At 34.0% G+C, this 20,400-nt stretch overlaps 1 protein-coding gene across 3 annotated transcripts in view; it reads right to left on the minus strand.

Annotated features, from left to right (window-relative positions):
• SGCZ (sarcoglycan zeta) overlaps positions 1–20,400 on the minus strand; it is a 186,135-nt gene that overhangs the window by 13,152 nt on the left and 152,583 nt on the right. For all 3 annotated transcript variants that reach the window (XM_027885559.1, XM_027885562.1, XM_027885561.1), the window contains 2 exons: positions 12,410–12,482; positions 133–256 (listed from right to left, as the gene is read on the minus strand). In XM_027885559.1, coding sequence (XP_027741360.1) covers positions 133–256; positions 12,410–12,482 — 197 coding nt within the window. The remainder of the gene's footprint in view (positions 1–132; positions 257–12,409; positions 12,483–20,400) is intronic.

The following is a 20,400-nucleotide window of genomic DNA, read 5'->3' on the forward strand; positions in this document are numbered from 1 at the left end:
CAAAATTACTTTAATGAAGGCAAATGCAGTACATTTCTTGTGATGTTTACCTTGTTAATCAGTAAACATTCCTCACATTGTTTGTGTTTCACTGGGCAGAACTGTACAACATTTTCTGTTGGCTGAACTTACCTCCCCTTCTGTGGACTGTAAATGCAGTTCTTTCCTACAGGTAGCCTTTAAGTCTCCTGCAGCTGCACTGACTTGCACTCCCCTGGGTGCTTCCATTACCAAAGATCTAGTAGGAGATTCAAGTCTGAAAGACAAAGAGAATCACTGAGAAAAAATGCACTGAATCAAACCACCAAAAACCTCTCAGGCTCAAAACCCATCATACATATAGATATTATATACTTTCAAAGGCAAAGAAGTAAAACCAGATTATAAGTGTGATTGTTTAACTACCTTTCATGACACAGAGAGCGAAAAAGCTTAGGCATGTATTTAAATCTATTCCTATTTAAAGCAGCATTTAAGAATATACTGATATAAACTTATCTGCCTAGTGATGTTTTCTGGCATTAGCACCTAATTTACTCACAGTACTACTCATACTAATACCAAAATATAGGTACTTAAGAATCCCCATGTCTCTGTGAATGTTTCCGTAATGACAGAAAAGTCTGCTAAGTGACTGATTATAAATGTTCAACTAAATAAAGAGAAAACGAAACACTTTAAAAGTTTTAAATAATGATGTAAAACTGGTTAGAATGACTTTCCTTCGCAGGCTTATTCATATTTTTGGTATGTTTAGCAGCACCATAGATGAAGAAGACAGGAAAGGAAAATCTGTTATGTCACTATTATTGCGAGGTTTCACATGCTTTTTCTGTTCTGCAAAATATTATCCTCATATAACCCTGTTTTAATAGGGTTAAGACACATATCACTGGGTTTTCATGTCTTTACTCAAAGCTACTCTTGTTCTTTTCACTTCTCTCTACCCTACACTCAAGATCCTCCATCAACTTGATGCAGAACTTTGATACATTTTTAGCTGAGCTACCTCATCATATTGCAGAGGTTTCTCTTAAAAGGGAAGTACTGATGCAAAGATTTTGTAGAAGTCATACTCACATGCTGAATACGAAAGATGATAGGACGACAACTGTATTGAACTAGGAAACAACATTTCAGATTCTCTTGTGTTGTTGTAGACTTATTGCATAGCATTGCAAGGAAGGGAGACAAAATGTTTTAGTCTATTTATATCTCACTTATACAATGTTTGGACACAGTTCCACTTTACTTGAACAAAGGCTTTTTTTAAGATGAAATATGCTAATGATAAAAATGTCTAGACTGTGTAGCTTGAAGAAAACACTGTATTTCCCTCTTCACCAAATTATGAGTGTTAAGTCATATCCATCCAAAAATATAATGAGGTACTATATGTATAAAGGAGAGAGTAGTGTGACCAATAACTTGGTGCAGAAAAGCTTAATGAAAGATCCGTCAAGCAATGGAACAAGAGAATTTCAATGTATTTCAACTACTGCATTTTTATAGTACATGGAATAGTGCTAGATTATCATTTTAAAATTACACATTTGCAAGTCACCGACATTTCTGTTTGTTACATGTCACTAACACTCAATAGGGAAAGGAAGGAAAGAAATAAATAAAAAGGAAAGTATTTATTCAGTGAGGTAAAATGAAACTATTAAAGGCAGGTGTCTAGATAGAGAAAAACTCTATTTGTAGATACCTATACAAAAACCTATACATACATACATAGGATACACATAGATATGAGCAGTATGAGCAGTAGAAGGATATGTATTTCTGTTTATGCTAGACTATTTTCTTTCTTTTTTTTTTTTTTTTCCCTGACACTTTGTAGGGAGGAGTTATTAGAAGGTTCTGCAGTTCTTTGTACCAGAGAAGAACCTAAATATAATCAAGTGTTCTTCACGTGGTTTGTGAATGTCAGAACAGATCACTACAGAACAGCAGAAAAAGAACTTCCAAAACATTTTATAAAGCATATAAATTATAAAGTTTAGCAATTAGGTTTTTGAAAGTACTCCATTGCCTTAAAGAGGTTTTACCTTGAACTTAAAAGGAAACTGAATGGTATAAATGTTAAATGATTGGATTCTTCCATTCCATCTTTTTTAACAGCATATTTTTGCAATTTATAACCTATTTTCCTAGGAATATTAACATTTCTCAGTGGCTTCTGCTGCCATTTAGTAATCATAAAGACAAAAGTGCTCTTAGCTACATTGAATTGATGGGTCTTAACAAGGTCACAAATATTTCTGGATTCATAACATCAAAACCACTCTCAGACCTGACCAAAAATTTTCAGCAGGTGGATAGTAAAAATATATTTAGGAATATCCATCAAGAAACTACTGTTTTCTTTGAAAAATAAACTTTTCTTTTCTTTTTTTTTTTTTTTTCTAAAACCTAAGAGAGTGCATAGATCAGAGTTATTTGTTCTGGTTTCATCAGTTTTCCATGAACTATATTAACATAAATAACTTCCAGTTGGTCTAAAATTAAGATATTTGGGCAATTAATTCCTTAACTTGAGAAGCTGGTAATATCAGCCTGATACATACCAGGGGGAAGAAATTTATTTTTCAAAAAACAGATTTTTTTAGTCTCCTGAATTTGAATAATGTGGTCAAAATGTCAAGGAAGGACTGACGATCATCAGGGTAGATTTTAAAACACCACCCATCAATTAGTAAAAATTAATGCCTAAATCTGTTTTGCAGTTCTAATTTACTTTTCTTATTATTATTCTCTGGTTGATCTGCACCTGAAAAGCGACTTAGCTACAATCTGCAGCATGCTACTGGAAATACAAAAGTCTATATACATAGATTATTTCCTCAATGTTTTGAGATAAATTAGGTTTGATGTGCAACTTCTTTATAATATTTTTCTTTGCCACATTTCTGAAAGCTTTAATCTCTACTATAAACTTACTGTAACACTTCACATTGTAATACTCATTCCTCCAAGGAAAAGTGCATTATTACAATAGCATATGAAGAATTTGTTTTTCTGTGAGATTTACTGATGGCCTGTCACAGTGGCATTTACATCTATGAGTGAATCCTATTCATATAATTAATTTTTCTTGCCCAAACAGCAAAATGCTCTGATGGAGAAGGTAACTATTGCTATTATTAGACAGAAATTACAAAACAGTCGGAAAGACAAAGAGGCTTTTTAAAAGAGGTTTTTAAATAATATAATCTTTCAATTTGATATATGAGATAAAGACAGATGATCTTATCCACAGCAGAGAAGGGCTTTTGCTTTTTAATCATCACTGGTTAATTTGTGAAAAAAAAGACAAATTTCATAAGATCAAAGCAATATGAATTTGAATTGAAATAATTAAAGAATTATTTCTAAAAAAGGAAACTTTTAAAATATCATGAATATGTTCCTTTGAAGGTATTAAAATATTTCTCATCAGAAATGCAAAAACATTTTTTCTTCATTTGGTATTTTCCATTTACAAGCTGACCTAGATTGAATTAGAGGAAAATAATTAAAAAAAATTAACCCAAACGTTTCATTCTGGATTTCAAGCAATATTTTATGTTTACCTCTTAAATATCCCTCCTACTCACATGCGATAAAATTTATCTATGTTAATTTTGCTCTGTTAAATAGCAGAAAGTATTTTTTAAAATAGAAGGAAATAGAAGATTTCCCTGTGCTCAAAGAAACTGATTTCAAGAGTCTTCCAGTGAGACTAAGGGTCCTTAAAGGTGTCCACTGAACACTGATGTTGCTAGGTAAAATTAGGGTTTATACTAAGTCCATTTCCTGGAAGTCAGGCTGCAACATAAGGAACAGCCAGGGACATTTATCATCATGGTGACAAATAAAATCTGAAGGCCTTTTATTAAGATATTGCAACTTTTCAAACAGTGAATTCCTGAATAACTACATTTGACATCCCAGTGGAAATGATATGAAAATAAAATTCCTATTCAGTCATTACAATCTCATTACTTATACTATTTACAAGATTATACATGCATATTTGGACATATATATAAAAGTGACTAAAAATATGTTGATAAATTTGCATGTATAAAAATATGCACCTCTTCAAAATGCATATGAATCATTGCCAGAATAATTATTTTTCCTGAACCTTATTGTATTCCAATATTGTTGGTTTTTTTTTAAATTTTTATTATTGAAATGCAAAGGTAAATGTGCAGATCTCAAAATCCTTAATATAGTTTGCTGATCATCTTTTCTTTATGAAGAAACAAAGTTCTCATACGTTCACGTGAAACTTACTTCGATTTTGTGATAACCTAAACTTGAGCATGATTTGGCTGTCAGTTTTTTGACAACACAACTGCTCAGTAAGTATTTAACTCATAGAGTTAAATAAGTGTTTTATGGAATTGGTATTGGCCTAAACCAGCAAATACAAACTTTTTTTGTGTGTTGGTGGGGGGTGGGAGGGTGGGGGAAGTGTTCCAATTTCCAAGTTGCAACTTATGGAAAATAAACTTAGATAGAGAGGAAAGTTTTGTGACTTAAATCAGAACAGTAGAACGGCATTCAGTACAGCATTTCATGTCCATGCTCTGCATGTCACTGACTTTGGCATGTGTCAGCACGCCCTTATTATAATTCCTGAAATTCTCATTAACATAGAAATCACTTTTGTGGGCTTAAAACTGTGTTCTAATTGCCCTGTACATGCCACTGGTTTAAATCCAATAGGTCTTCATTATCACAGCAATACTTAAATTAACTGAATATTTTAATGTTATTTGACAAATCAGAAAAATCATGATAAATCAGAAAAACAAGTTCCCACATAGGGAAATAAAGGAAGTCTTCTGAGAATACTAAAAATATTACTTACGGAGTAGAAAAAGTAAGGAATAGAATGTAATTGAAGAGTTTTTTCATAGTTGTTACTAAGGGACTAGAAGAAGTGAAGAAGCATCAAGGAAAGGTGAGGAAGACTGGAGAGAGTAAATGTTTGAAGCAAAGGCTTGGCTAAGTAAGCAGGTGATGTGAGGGATGTGAGCGCATGTTAGAGCGGGTGAAGGCAGAGCCAGAATAGCTAAAGACAAGGAAAGTATCAAAATCAGAAGTAATATTAAGAAAACAAATTAAAAACATAAGTGGAATCTCAGGTAGTAAAAAATCATGCATTCATAAGCCAATTAAAACTCAAACTTTGGAAAATCAAGAAAATGAGCAGAAATGTAAGATTTAGAATGTGAACTTTTATTTCTAAAAAAAATACCAAAACTTGCTTGAAAGTCTTAATTTCCAAGCTGTGAGGCAAAGTTCTAGATATGAGACAATCCAAAATAGTAATTTAAGAAAAGGTATGGGAAAAGGATTTGTTGTAGCCCTGACATAAAGTTACCCATTCTACACTAAACTTTCCCCTTCCCATAATCTTCCTTACTTTAATTATGACCTGAATCCCCTTCTACACATGCTCTACCACTCTGCTAAACATCCTTACATGAAGTTTATCTTCTTTCCAGAAATAGTTCTATTATCTCAGTTGTCTTTCAGAACAGATTTCTTTAAAATTGAAATCTATCTTGTCAGAAAGAGACTGAAGCAACATGTCCAGAGATAATGCTCAAGTGCCCATCAAGAATTAGATCTCAAGATAAAGTGCCTGGAGAAGTCTGAAGAGCCAAACCGGGCTCTTTGAACAACTGGAAGCACATGAGAACTCGTTGACGTAAAATCTTCTCAGTTTTGAAAAGCATTAGCTTCCTGTGATTAGGAACAGTCCAGATCACTTCTAGTCATCTAATGATATTTTTTTGTATTGTTTCCCTAAGGGGCCTTAAGCTGATATAAACAGATCTATTTTAGCTGAGACAAACTGTGACATCTGGTCACAGTTCAATCCACATTTTGAGAAAACTGCATCTTGTGGAAAATCATTCTGCTGAAATTCCTTTGAGAGTTCTGCTTTGATCTCTGCAGATGAAGCAGTGAATTCTACCTTGAGATACAACTAACGATAGAGTGAGAATTGGAAGATAAGCAAAAATATTCATTCTTCTCCATGGCTTAGGATATCTCTGGAGTTCTCTGTGTAATTATAGGTATAAGCAATAGGAGCTGTAGAAATAATAGTTTTATAAACTCATGTAAACCCCGTCTTCTAAGCCTCCTTTTTCTTACATCCAATCTGGATGAACACCAGATCCTTTGTCTGGCACTAACATCCTAAGCTGGACCTACGTGAAATTAGAATTTCTTAATTAGCAGCTTGGATCTAGAAGCAGTGTAAGAGCAATCACAGATGAAACATGCCTTGCAGGAGCTGAGGGCACACAGCAGGGCACCTACTGAAACCTACAGAGCATATCCCCCTGGCACTCTGAGCACCTCTGCTGGTCATGCCTGCTGTCAGATAGGATTGCATGTAAAGAAAGAACCTTGGCTGCCTTCACACTAACCTGCAGTGTAAAGTTGCCTTGTCTTTCATTAACTCACCACTGTGCAAATGCTTTCCACTGCTACAAGCTTTAAATGTGTTTTCAGACAAGACTCATAACCCTCTATAGCCTGAGACAGCTATGCTTGGAGTCCACCTGTGGGTTTCTGAAGCCATGCCATGGCACAGTCATACGCAAACATAATCATAAGCCCAGAGGAAAAGGACCTGGGAGTGCTGGTTGACAGCTGCTGAACATAAGCCAGCAGTGTGCCCAGGTGGCCAAGAAGGCCAATGGCATCCTGGCCTGTATCAGAAATAGTGTGGCCAGCAGGACCAGAGAAGTGATCACTCCCCTGTCATGGCACTGGTGGGGCCACACCTCAAGCACTGTTAGTCCAGTTCTGGGTCCATCACTGAAAGAGGTGCTGAAGCGAGTCCAGAGAAGAGCAACAGAGCTGGTGAAGGGACTACGGTAAGCATACAAGGACTGGCAGAGGGAGCTGGGAGAAAAGGAGGCTCAGGGGAGACCATGTCACTCTACAACTACCTGAAGGGAGGTTGTAGCAAGGGAGAGGTCAGCCTCTTCTTCCAGACCACTAGGGACAGGACAAGTGCAAATGGCCTCACACTGTGCCAGGGGAAGTTCAGGTTGGATATCCGGAAAAATTTCTTCCCTGAAAGAATAGTTAAGCATTGGAGCAGTCTTCCCAGGTGAGTGGTGGAGTCCCTAGAATTGTTCAGAAAACTACTGGCCGTGGTGGTTAGTGCTGTGGTTTAGCTGAAAAGGTGGTGTTTCTTTCAAATATTGGGCCCAATGATCTTGGAAACCTTTTCCAACCATAATGATTCTGTTTCTATAAACCAGTCACTGATAATAAAAATTTTAATTGTTCGTGTTTTTACTTTTGAAAGACAGTTACAGAAACTCTTGTATGTGAGAGACATCATGCTAATGGCTATCTAATATTTCATCTAATATTCATCATCATACTGCTGAGTTTCAAAATTTCCTTAATCTAGTGTTTAAGATCTGATTTCCAGTTTCTCAAACCTATGTACCTCATTCTAGCACAAAGAGTGCTAAAACTGAAAATAAGATCAGACCTGAAACTACTTGCCTTGCAATCTCCCTCCAGGCTGAAGGAAGGTTTTGAACAATGCATGCATATTATATACCACTTAAAACTTCTTTGAATATGCATTTCTCTGTGCTGTGTTTTAATTTCTCATTAGATATATCCATATACAAAATAGTTTACTTAAACTCTAAATCGAAGATCCACCTATTTTCTGTTTTCTAGAAGATCAGATATCTTATCAAGAGAAAAATATTTCTTTAGATTGGTGGATTTTACCCAGCTTCTATTTCATCCCAGTTTTTACTTACTTTCAAGTCCTTAATGATTCTTTCAAAATAATATTGTACAGCATTGCATGTTAGTGAGTTCAGACTAAAGGGTCTAATTTACTAGATGACTCTCTTAATCTGTCATTTTCATCCATTTCACTAGAAGTGCTACCTTTACCAAACCGTCAGTCCCGTTTCCTTTCCAGTTCGTAAGCTTTATTATAAATCTGGCTATTTGACCTGTTTTCACAATTAGCTCAGAAACAGATCAAGGATAGAGATTATCCAGCACCCTAAATTAACCACACAAAACTCAATGAGTTTTACTGTCTATTGTGATAGTAATACTTTTATCCTTTGTATCTCAGTTCCTCCTAGAGCCTTTTTCCTTTCCAATGTCGAATATAATCATCATCACTGAATAATAAAACAAGTAATTCTTTCAGTTTGACAGCCATACCCAGCTACCTTTTATTCTTACTGTGTTCTATCTGCATAGTAATTAAAACCTTTTATTACCATCTTTCTTCGCTATTTACTTTAAAGTATTTTTTAATTATTTTATATATATACATATATATAGACACACATATAAAAGCACGTGGATATGTAAAAACATAAGCTTGACTTTTGGAAATTTTGGAAATTCCAATTTTGGAAATTTTACTACACCCATAATTATTTTTGTATGAAAATGTACCTAAAAAAAAAAAGCCAAAACAAACATATTTTCAACAGCAAATGATAAGATTAAGCAAACAAGTTTCTGTCAATATACATGCCCAAACAAAGAAATTGTGAAACTATGAAAAATTGCAATTATTTTCACTATATTAAAAAGAGGACACTATGAAAGTGACTAGAATGTGACATCATTAAAACAACATAGGAAAGAAACTGTGCTTTATTACTCTTCTACATCTTCTCCCTTTCAATGAGATTTGGTTTATTATTTGATTTCTGGGTTAAAATAAATGAACAGTCCAAATGCTTTTTTCACTCTCAGCCTGCTCATATGACTAATAAGTTAAGGTCAAAACGCCTTTCTGATGCATCCTCTGGCTCCAGGCTTTTATAGAATATATACTTTGCCCTATTAGTAAACCACTCCTTAAATGCCACAAAAGGTGTCTCTTACAAACCATCAGACAACTCTGAGTGAAGCAGACCTCCTGTGCAAGATATGTGTATTTTTAATTCTTATAAGAGGTAAAGTAGGATTCTACTGGCTTAGGTGGTTCTGTGCTGCTTGATCAATTTTCACCTTTATGCCCAGCATTACATTGCAGGATTAGCTGATAGTTAATGGTATGTGAGGCTTGACACAGAAAAAAACCTATTAAAGTTGATCTTGCAGTTATCTCTAGAGAATAACAACAAATTAATTTATCCCCTTATTAAGGAGGTTATTGAGGGCAAAGCTATCTGCATTTAACTACTGTCTGTGTCTTTTCTGCATGGATATTACCTATTAGTGCACCATATTTTAATGTATTATTAGCCTAAAATCAATATTTGGGGATTATATTAAGAGTTTAGTTTACCTCACTGTGTTCCTGAGAGGAAAAGTAGTGAAAGAAATATGAAGATTAAATTATTAAGATATAATTCATCTTCCTGATTCTAATGCATGATTCTTTTATGCTGCTTATCCCAACTAATGAAAGTCAGCTTTAATTAGTTTTGGGGATTTGACACAAAAGCATTCAAAAAGGATTGTATAAAAACATTTTCTGAAAGCAAAACCTTGCTAGCTATTATTTGAAAATGCAAGAAAGGAGAAAGATGTGACCAAAGTGGTGGACACATATGAAGGAAATATATTAGAAATCAACTGAATTTTATTTTTACACAACACATTTTTAATAGTAAATTTTAGGTAAGTTTCTCTGTATGAAAACCACAAAATCTGGCTATAGAACAAAGAGTGACTGAGTCAAAGTTTAGATATGTAACACTAATATCCGACCTTTACTTTTTGTCTCCCTGTCCAGAAAAAATTAAGCTAAAAACCCCAGAAATAATATGAGCCTTGTGGATATCAAAATCTTAGTCCAAATTTTCTAGTTATGTTTCACTGACAGCAATCAAGGTGGTCAGTATTCCATTTCTTTTCAGTAGTGAATTGTTTTACCAATGCTATGAATAGGTTTTCAGCATATTTTATTTTGAAGAGAAAAAAAAAAAAAAATCTGATGTCTGAGGTTTATTATCCGACCACAAATATGTATTCTAATATGAAAATTATGGGATGATTTATATTTTAATTAAAAAGCTAATGTATATTCTATTAACTTCAGTCCTGTATATAATTATTTTCATAGCCAAATATACTTGCTATCAAATTGCATTCAAGTTTGTCGACTGAAAAGAATGACCTTTAATGATAATTCAGCAAACTCTCTACTGTCCCATGCTACCATTAATTTTACATGTCCAAAGGTACAGTGATGCAGGCACTCGGAGAAATATTCTATGTCATTTTAGGACTGCCAGTACTGGACAGTTTGGGAAGTTTATACTAAAACAAGAAAAGCGCTAAGGCCCAGACCAGATCACTGGAACTCAATAATCCATACAGCTAAATATCTGATTCAATTGAGAGCCAGTTACAACTTCTACAAACAATTTGCACTATTTGGAGAGTAGCAAGAGTCAAAGACCATTCCCTCTTGGCATTTAGGATGCAAGTATTCTGTTTCAGAGGATAGGATGATTTTACAATATCAGTGTGATTGTATCAGTTGAATCTGAGCCTGGAAAATGAGTTCTAATATTTTTTATTTCTGTGACAGAGGTACCTTCTGAGGTCACAGGGGTTGGTGACCTACTTATGGTGATCTGTCTAACTGTATTTTGCTACCAGAAAATAACACAACCCTGTAATTATTTATAGTTCTTTCAAGACACAAGGTTAAAAAGGTTCTGCAGATTATACCTGCTACAAAGATTTATGCCAACAGCCAAGAAGTCATTGTTCTAATATTAATTGTCACCCTTTTAAAATTACTAAATTGACTTGAGAGTTTTCAAAAAGAATATCACTGATGTATAGGAGCACATAAGTACAAAAACTTGCAGAACACAATATGGACTGAATATATTAAGAATAAAATCACTTATAGATTAGCTAACATTGTTAGGCCAAACAGCAAGGGTTTCTGTTTCATCAATTTTTTTAACAAAAAGTTTGGGTTACATTCATTATTAATGAAAGGGCAGAAAGTTGAATGAAAAATGCTTACTGATTTAAGTCAACTTTGGAAAAATAAGATGAAGGAATGGTGGAGCTGAAAAAAAATTAGGCAATAGGAATCATGGCAATGAATAAAGACAAAAGACCAGAAAGGTGAATGCCCTATGAGTAAATTTCAGAACCAACACAAGATGATTTTATCTCTCCTTAAAATTACTCCTGAAGACATAGGGTTATCTGTTTTACCATACATTTTCAGTCTGTTAATATTATTTAATGATTAGAAAGAAGTAGATAAAGCAGTGTCTCCATGTTCTTTTGAGCAGAAAAAGTTCCAGCCTCTTACCCAAATTTTTGGTACTCTGAAAAAAGAAAAGCTTCTTATGTTTCCACTTTGATTTCTGCTGAACTCCTTCTGATTAGAGACCATATCACCTTGGTGGTTATCACCAATAAATGCCTTTACAATTACTTTCCACAAAGGACTGACAGGAGTGTTGCAAGGGGACAGAGTTTTTTAAGATAAAAATTTAGTGAGTAGGATCCTCTGGAAGACCTCAAAGCTATACATTACTATTAAATGTTTAGTGTAAATAATCAAACACAATATTTTACTTCATACATTCCATATACAACAGTCAAATTCCTGCAAATGATTTCTGCAATAACCTAAATGCCTTTGCAAATGTAGGTAAGAGCATTTAACAATGCTTTTATATAGCAATTAATTAAGGAAGGATCTTTGATTTTCTGATTGTCACATATTCTCATACATATAAATCTCAGATTAGTATTTACCAGTGCACATATGCACTCAAAAAAAAAAAAAAAAAGCTTTCACTATAAACTTTTCTAAATTTTCTCTTGGTCTACAAATGTTTTTACAGTAAGTTTTTAGCTTGATCTTTTACAATTTACTTATTTCTCCGCTTTTGTGACTCTGTCCAGAAAACTTTGGATTTTTTACATTTACAGATGTACCTTCCATTGTTAATGGATTTTTGAAAAGTGTATGTGTAGTATTCAAAAAAACCCAACCACCCAGAAACACCATTCGATGGAAAATTGGGAAGAGTTTACTTTAACTTGGCTCATATATTCTGTAACAGCTCATTAAAAAAAATCAAAATCTGGGTCTGATGCTATTGAACAGTACTGTGCATGTTTGACCTTAAAAATGCCTGAATATTCCAGTCTCTAGGTAAAATATACTTCTCTAGGATTCTGCTACATAAAAAGTAATGTATTTTACATTTTGTGTGATAGGATTTTGTGTGGCTTTTTGACTAGTTAGAACAAACTAGAGTCTACCAGTGTTCTGGATACATATGAGTCATTAAGTAGGCAGTATATATTAATGTACAGATATTCTGCTTTTAATCCAGACTTAATTATTTTTGAGAATATTTGATTTTAAAACAACTTTTTTAACAACACCTACTTGAGGTCTTGGGAAGGTTCTGCTCTGATATGAGGTGTCTCCACAGAGTGCCCAAACACTGCCCCTTCTGTGCCTAAAATACATAAATAAAACACAGTACAATTACTTTGGAAAATAAAAGCACATTGAAATATATGACCACAAATTGACACTTTTAGGACAAATATCTAATAAAATCCTTTATTAATGGTTATAAATGTTTCTTCAGATTTATGTTTTCATTTCTGTATCAAAATCTGGACGCACTTCATGTGCAACTTTAGACTTCTGCCTGTCAGCATATGAATTTCACATACAAATCTGAAAACACTTATAGATACAAATTTTTCAGCAACAATTTGCCTGAGTGCTTATCTTGACGCTTTGTAGAATGGTTGTTTTACAGAAAATGAAAATAATATCACAGGTTTCTGTGAAAAAAACACATTAGAGAAATACCTGTTGTATTTTGCATTATGGTTATTTTTATTACTCAAATTGAGATGCCAAGCCTTCAAAACTTTTGAAATAACAGTCTACTCACAGAAGTTACTGGCTGAATAGCAATATCTCACAGTTTCAGTTTCCTTCCATCAGACCTTCTTATTGAAAAGCTTTATTCTCAAAGAAATTAAAGAGACTTCTCTGGAATGTGTTTTGGATTTAGTGTTGCTAGTGGGCACTAAAGTATCTCCTGGGCACTCAAAATCAAGGCAATGAAACTTGGTAACAATTTCTTAAAACTGAATTGATTATCTATTGAATTTTGATTTCTATAACTATGTCCAAGTTGAAAAAGACAATTCTACATCTTTAATTAGACAACCAAGATTTTTCATTAAAAACTCCTTTTCCATGAAAAAAAAATAACATTCTGGTAAATTTTCAAGGAAGTTATTTGAACAAAAGACAGATGTTTAAATAATCAATTTTAAATGCATTTTTAAAGGAAAATGGAAAAAAAGACAAAAATAATAATTATCAGATTACAGCAGGTTCTTTGTTAATATAATAATAAACTCAAGAAATTGATACATAATGAATGGCACTATAAAATCATCATTTCTCTTCACTCTCAGATGCAAGGTCTGAACACATAAAAGTTATTTATACTACTCAATTTATATTTAATAGATAGCACTAGCCTACCTATGTTCTTAGGCATTCAATCTTTGTCTTCTTTTTTTCCCCCAATCATCTGTTTTTGTTTACTGATTTGCCCAATGCCATTATTTTTGTCGCCTATAAACTTTACATAAACTTCACTTTCCTTCCCTGAAGATGGTGTACTGGTGTGCTGGTTTCAGCAGGGGTATGATTAACTTTCTTCACAGTGGCTCATAAGGGTCTGTGCTTGGATTTATGTTGAACACATTGATGATAATACAGAGATGGTTCCAGTATTGCTGGGCAGTGCTTACACAGAGCCAAGGCCTTTTCTGCTTTTCATGCTTCCACACTGGTGAGGAAATTGGGAGTTTGGGAAAACATACAGCCAGGACAGGTGACCTAAACTGACCAAAGGAATATTTCACACCAAATGTCATCATGCTCAGTATATAAGGTGCAGGGAAGAAGGAAGAAGGGTTGGGGAGACTTTTGGAGTGATGGTGTTTGTCTTCCCAAGTCACTGTTAGACATGATGGGGCCCTGCTCTCCTGGGGATGACCGAACATCCGCTTGCCCATGGAAGCAGTGAATGAATTCTTTGTTTTGCTTTGCTTGTGTGTGAGGCTTTTGTTTTCCCCATTAAACTGTCTTTATCTCAACCCATGAGTTTTCTTGCTTTTACCCTTCTGATTCTCTCTCTGATCCTGCTGGTGAGTGAGTGAGAGGTTGTGTGGGGCTTGGTGGTTGGCTGGAGTTAAACCACAATGACTGGGCATTGTGTAATGCAAATAGTGTAGAACTATTAAGCGGAGGTCTTTCCAACAGAGAGTCGCCAGCAAAGGTGAAAGAACTGAATAAAAAATGTGTTAAACAGGTAATGCATCTATCTTCTATGAAAATAAAATCAAGGAAACTGTCTGGGATAATTACAATTGATTCTGGGATTAATTGCCATATTTCAACAACAGAGGCTTTCTTGTGTTTGCAGCCTTGAATTCTGAGTAAATCTAAAAATATACCTACAGTATCTCACAGTAGCTGTGCAAGAACATAACAGAGGCGCAACTATAATTGCTACAATATTTTAAAAGCATAAAGTATTTGCAATTATTTAAGTAAATATTTCACAAGTTTGGTAGTTTTTTTCAGAAATTTGGCTGTCAGTGGAGATAATTATTTAGATATTTTTACAGTTAATAAATAATATTTAGCTAACTTATCTTTGATCTTACCAGGATTTAAAAGCAGAATGAGCTTCTAAATGTTGAATTGATAATATCATTTTATAGTGTTAAAACTGTTCTTGCCTGAGCAAGAAGCCAAAAAATTATCTGACTTAACTTTAAACTGTTAATAATTTTCTAAACTCTATCTTCATTAAAAGGAAAAAACCTAACCAACCAAAAAAAAAAAATTCATTGTAAAGTGGTGTACTAATATGGAGTATCCAAGAGAGGAAGCGAAGATTTATGAGAGTAATGAATTACATTTCTAGTTTTTTATGTCCAGAGATCTATAACCTTTAGAAATATCTTGGCAAAGAACACTAGAAATAATTTTATTACAGGTTTTCCTTTGAAGATCTCATAAAGAAATTAACAAAATCAACTGTCTATAACCAAACTTTGCTGAGTGTTATGGAGAATCATGGGAAGGAAAAAAACAGCGTCTATTTTTTCCTAAAAATATGCATAGAGCTGCTGTGCAGAATAATTTCTTTAAATCTGACATATTGACTTGGTATTCTCCCACCTTTAAGAGACAGGAATAGCATGTCTGCACAGCCAGGCCTTCTGTCACTCAAAATAAAGCTCAATCTCATCCATAATGAAACTCTGTGGGAGCTGAACATCCAAAATCAGAGTGTGCTTCTAAATCCCGTTCATCTTTCTCATCAGTAAAATTAAATGTTTTCAAAGCCAAAGGCTTTTTATATTTTTGAAGGTGACAGTGGGATATGAAGATGTAAATAACTGAGAAGAATGCAGAGTTGCTAGTCTTTACTTAATGAGAAGACCAAGTCTGTAATGTTTAAAAGAGCATTATCAAAGCAAAGATGCACAAAACATCACTGTACTATGAGTCAGACATTAAATCAACCAGAAGTATCAAAGATAATATCAGGAAAAAACTGATAACAAAAGTTAAATGACAGCTCATTCTAAATGAGCTTTAGTTTTTTCTCAGTTTGGGCAGCATTTGTTTAAAAGACGAGAAGGTAATTCTCTCCAAAGAAACTATACATTTGGAAAGAAAGACCAAGTTTGTCCAAGTAGACTGGAAATACAGGCATGTGGAATTACAGGTAAACTCATATAATTAAATAAAATATAGTTAAAGCTGAAACCAAACCAAATGTGTTCTTTGTGCTATTTGAAGATGCAATCCCTAATATGTTTTTTTATCTCATACAACCTCAAAAGTGAAAGTATAACAGTGCTTGTGGTAAATGCTTTATCCTTAAAAAAAAATGCTTTCAACAGCTTCAAGAATATTTCCAACTCTAATATTCTTTTTTCAATTTACTGTATGCAAATCTGTAGTACTTTGACGGGAAGTTAGATTATGTAGTTCAGCACTTTTAAGAAATGGTACTATGAAAATGCCTTTTAATGAATAATAAATACAACAATATAAATCCAGATTCAAAGTGAATATCATGATTCTTTTTAATGAAATAAATATACTTCAGGTATTTAATAATTTACAATGTTAAAATACTTATTTTTTACACAAATAAGAGAGGATTCTATTAACTGTATTCCCTGACTTACAGAATTATAAGCAAGACCTACTTTGAGATGAGTGCAATTCTAGTGAGAGATGAAGTGCACAACATAAAGAATAAAAAGACTTGAACCTTCAAGTTCTTTCAAGTACAGCTCAAAAGGAAGTAGTTAGGGAACTGAATTCAAAGGAACATGAGTTGGAGTGGATAACTATAAAAAGTTAATCTTTTAGAGGAAATAAAACAGTAAGAGCACGGAGTAGGTGCAAAGGATGTGAAATCAAAACCATAAGTGTAACTGAATAAAATTACTCACACCTCCAGCTTCCATTGGAAGAGAATAAGTCAAGTGAAGACTACACTAAGAGAGAAGCATCTGTGCAGGCAAACTACTGATCAAAGAATATCAGTTGTTATAGAGGTTGGTAGAGAAAACTCAGTAAATAGCCTGAATCAAGGGAAAAGGCCAAAAGTTCAATTACGTATTTATAGAGAAACCTCTTTATGCATAGCTGATTTATGAACACCAAACCTTTAAAATTAGTCTTCTTTGGCACAGAGCAAATCAAAATTACCATTTCACAACAAGCAGAACCAGTCACATGTTCCTGCTGAAACGGAATATTCAGAATTGAGAGAGACCAGTGCAAACTAATTTCTGCTCAGTTTACTGGTTCTTGAAATACAGCCTTTGGGAAATTAAAAGTTTCATAAAAACAATGGAAGTAAAATGTTGGCATTTGGTTCTGGATTATATTTGTTTACGTATGTGCATGTTTAGGAAATTTTGTCATTTTTTTAATCAGCAAATAATCCTTTCATAGTTTATGAATAGTTAGATTATATAACAAAATGGTACTTTTCAGAGGATTTATGACCCACTTGGATGAAAAGACTGTCACCTGAGTTGTTTTTTTTTTGTGTGAAAAGAATGCTGGCTGAAGAGTTGATAAGCTGACAATTAATTATTTCGCTGTGGAAAATGACCCATGTATTACCATTATCTCACTCCTTCACATCTTTCTTGAAAGCAAATTACAGGTACTGACAATGGAATTGTGTACCATTTTGATGTGTGCAAACCAGATGGAATTGCAGTGACACGTGCAGCTGAATCTAACTGCCTTGATCTTTCACTAGATTTTTGAAAAACATCAAGTATCTAAGATTATGCAACTACTAGATGGTAATGCCAATTTATCCTCTGAGTTAGAGACTTTAAAGAACAGTTTGTAAAATATTTATTATTTTTGAAACTTGTAATTTTACTTGTTTCCAAACAGTTCTTAAGTTAAAGCTTTCACAGAGAAAAAGGAGTAATTAATCAATACTGTTTTACCATTAAAGAGACCTTAAAAACAGAGACTTTTTGTTCTAAAAATTTAATTGCAATAAAAAAGTAAAATACTTAATTCTTTTACCATGTGCACATAGCTAAAATTTAAAAGGGCTTTTGTGAGTTTTGATAGCTGTTGTTCATCACTAAGACCTTGGAAAAGCTAATCACTGCCAAACTGGAAAAAACCCAGAGATATTCAACTATGCAAATGATCATAAAAAGACCACATAAAATCTTTGTTCCTCTTTTATGAAAGCCCAGTTATTGGTATTTTTTTTGGAATGAGAAAGAGTGCAGCTTCTGGTCTGCAAGTTGCTTGTGCAGCTCTTCAAGACTTCCAATTTTATAAATGGCTTGAATTGTAATTTACAAAGGTACTTGTATTAAAAAGTATGATTCAACTGGATTATTGCTATTGAGGTGTACATAACTGAAATGAAAGTAAGTTATTTTTTGAAAACATGATGGTCATGATTGGTGGCATTTCAATCTTACATAGTCCCTCAGCAGCAAAAGTGACTAACGTTAAATAGTGAAGGTTTCAGATATGATACTGATGTGGCCTTGCTGGAGATACATTATAGGTAGGAAGTTGTAGTATAGCCTGAAAGATGCAGTTTTTCACTTGTAAATGCATAAGCATTGAAATCTTCAGAGGTAAGCAGTTATTAAAAAGTAAATTCTAAACTTAACGACTTGGATTCATTACTCAGGGCCCTTGAATATGACTAATGTTTGTTGCATATTTTCTGTATGGCAATCTTACTAAAGCAAGACATCTACTAAGCCATTCATTTAGATAATAAAAAGAACAAGTTCCCTAATAAATTAAAATTCAGCATCTTCAGTTGTGCTAAATTTTGATCAAAGCAAATTGCAGCTCCAGGAAATACTTGCAAAATTGTAACAGTCACTATTTATCTTCTTAAATATCATCTTAACTTATTGAGTACAAACATTTGAGACATTGCTTCCTAATGGTAGGCAGTTAAAATACCTCTTGCCTTGCAATGCAAATGAAACTGGATTATGCCTATGTGTTCAGTTTCTCATCCATATAATTGTTTGAAGGTTCACATCTAAAATCTGTTTGGCCACAAGTCGGTTTACTTTTCTAAAAAAGTGAATCTATTTGAATAAAATTTGGACTAAACATGTCAGTAACCTAATTTAATTAATAATTGGAAAGGCTATTTTAAATGCTAATTCTGGGATGAAAAAGTCAATAAATGTAAATTTAACTGCTGAGAAGTCACATTAAAACTGAACATTTCCTCAAAACATGAACAAAACTGAAATATATATAAGGGGTTTACAGAAATCAGATTTTAAAAAATAATAATTTTTGTAACATCTTTTACTTTTTTCCCCATCATGTATGAAAGATGGAGATATACATGACAATAAAAACAATGAAACACAACCATTTTCTGCTTGAATTGATACAATCTCCTTGAAGTTACAGTAGCTAGATATATGAAAGGACTTAAAGCTTACCTTTAGATTTCACAGTAAATAACTTCTAAAATAACTACCCAAAATTCATCATCTTTTCCTAGATACATGTATATGATAGTTGGAATTTACTATTTTCTTACAATGGTGTAAAGTATTCTTTGTTCACCATAGTGGAACGCAGAACAAAAACTGTCCTGTCTACATTCAAAAGATGGAATTTTAATGGGATTATTTTCATATTTAATAAATCAAAAAGATCACATTTTCACTTTGTTGTAGTAGATAACCCTAGAATCTGGAACACTCAGGCTTATGCTCTAATGAATATTTAATACGTTTCAAAGCAGAATTGTTGTTTTCTTGATGAAAAATGAATGAATCAATGAATGAAAGGTCTATCAAACAATAGTCAATGGCTTCATAACCAGAGGACTCACCTGGGATGTAAAAGAATGAGACATAAACTTGGATATTCCAAGTACAAAATGAAACAATAAGAAAATTGTTTCTCACACCTGAAAACTCAATAGTTTTCAGAACTATAGAGTACTGACTGCTGCCTACCCACAAAACCTCACCAGGAATGTATACCCAATTTCATATAAACATAGAATCATTAAGGTTGGAAAAGACCTCCAAGATCATTGAATCCAACCTTTGACTGATCACCACCGTGTCAACTAAACCATAGCACTAAGTGCCACATCCAGTTGTTTCTTGAACACTTCCAGGGATGGTGACTTTCCTGGGCAGCCCATTCCAATGCTTGACCACCCTTTCAGTGAAGAAATTGTTCCTGATGTACATCCTGAACCTGCCCTGGTACAGCTTGAGGCCATTCCCACTTGTCCTGTCAATAGTGGACTAGGAGAAGAGGCCAACCCCCACCTTGGTACAACATCCCTTCAGGTAGTTGCAGAGAGCAATATGGTCTCCCCTGAGCCTCCTTTTCTCCAGGCTAAACAACCCCACCTCCCTCAGGTGCTCCTCCTATGACTTACGCTCTAGACCCTTCACCAGGTTTGTTGCCCTTCTGTAGACTCGTTCCAGCATTTCAAGATCTTGTAGTGGGGGGCCCAGAACTGGTCACAGTACTCAAGGTGCAGCCTCACTAGTGCTGGGTACAAGGGGGCAATCACTGCCCTGGTCTTGCTGGCCACACTATTTCAGGTACAGGCTAGAATGCATTTGCTTCAAAAAGCTATAAACCCCCCTGAATTATTAACTTTTGATAAAAGCGAAGGGCATTTGCCCTTCAGTTAAAATATTCCATAAATAAATGGTTAGATTTTGAAAAGTCAGAAGCTCAGAGGAATTTACCAGGAATTTCACCATTAAGTTTAGACATCTCATTAGTTGTCTATGCTAAGAGAACAG

The sequence above is a fragment of the Empidonax traillii genome, unplaced genomic scaffold (assembly GCF_003031625.1).
Source record: "Empidonax traillii isolate 1590-97213 ecotype Southwest subspecies unplaced genomic scaffold, ASM303162v1 scaffold167:size2001844, whole genome shotgun sequence".
NCBI lineage: Eukaryota > Metazoa > Chordata > Aves > Passeriformes > Tyrannidae > Empidonax > Empidonax traillii.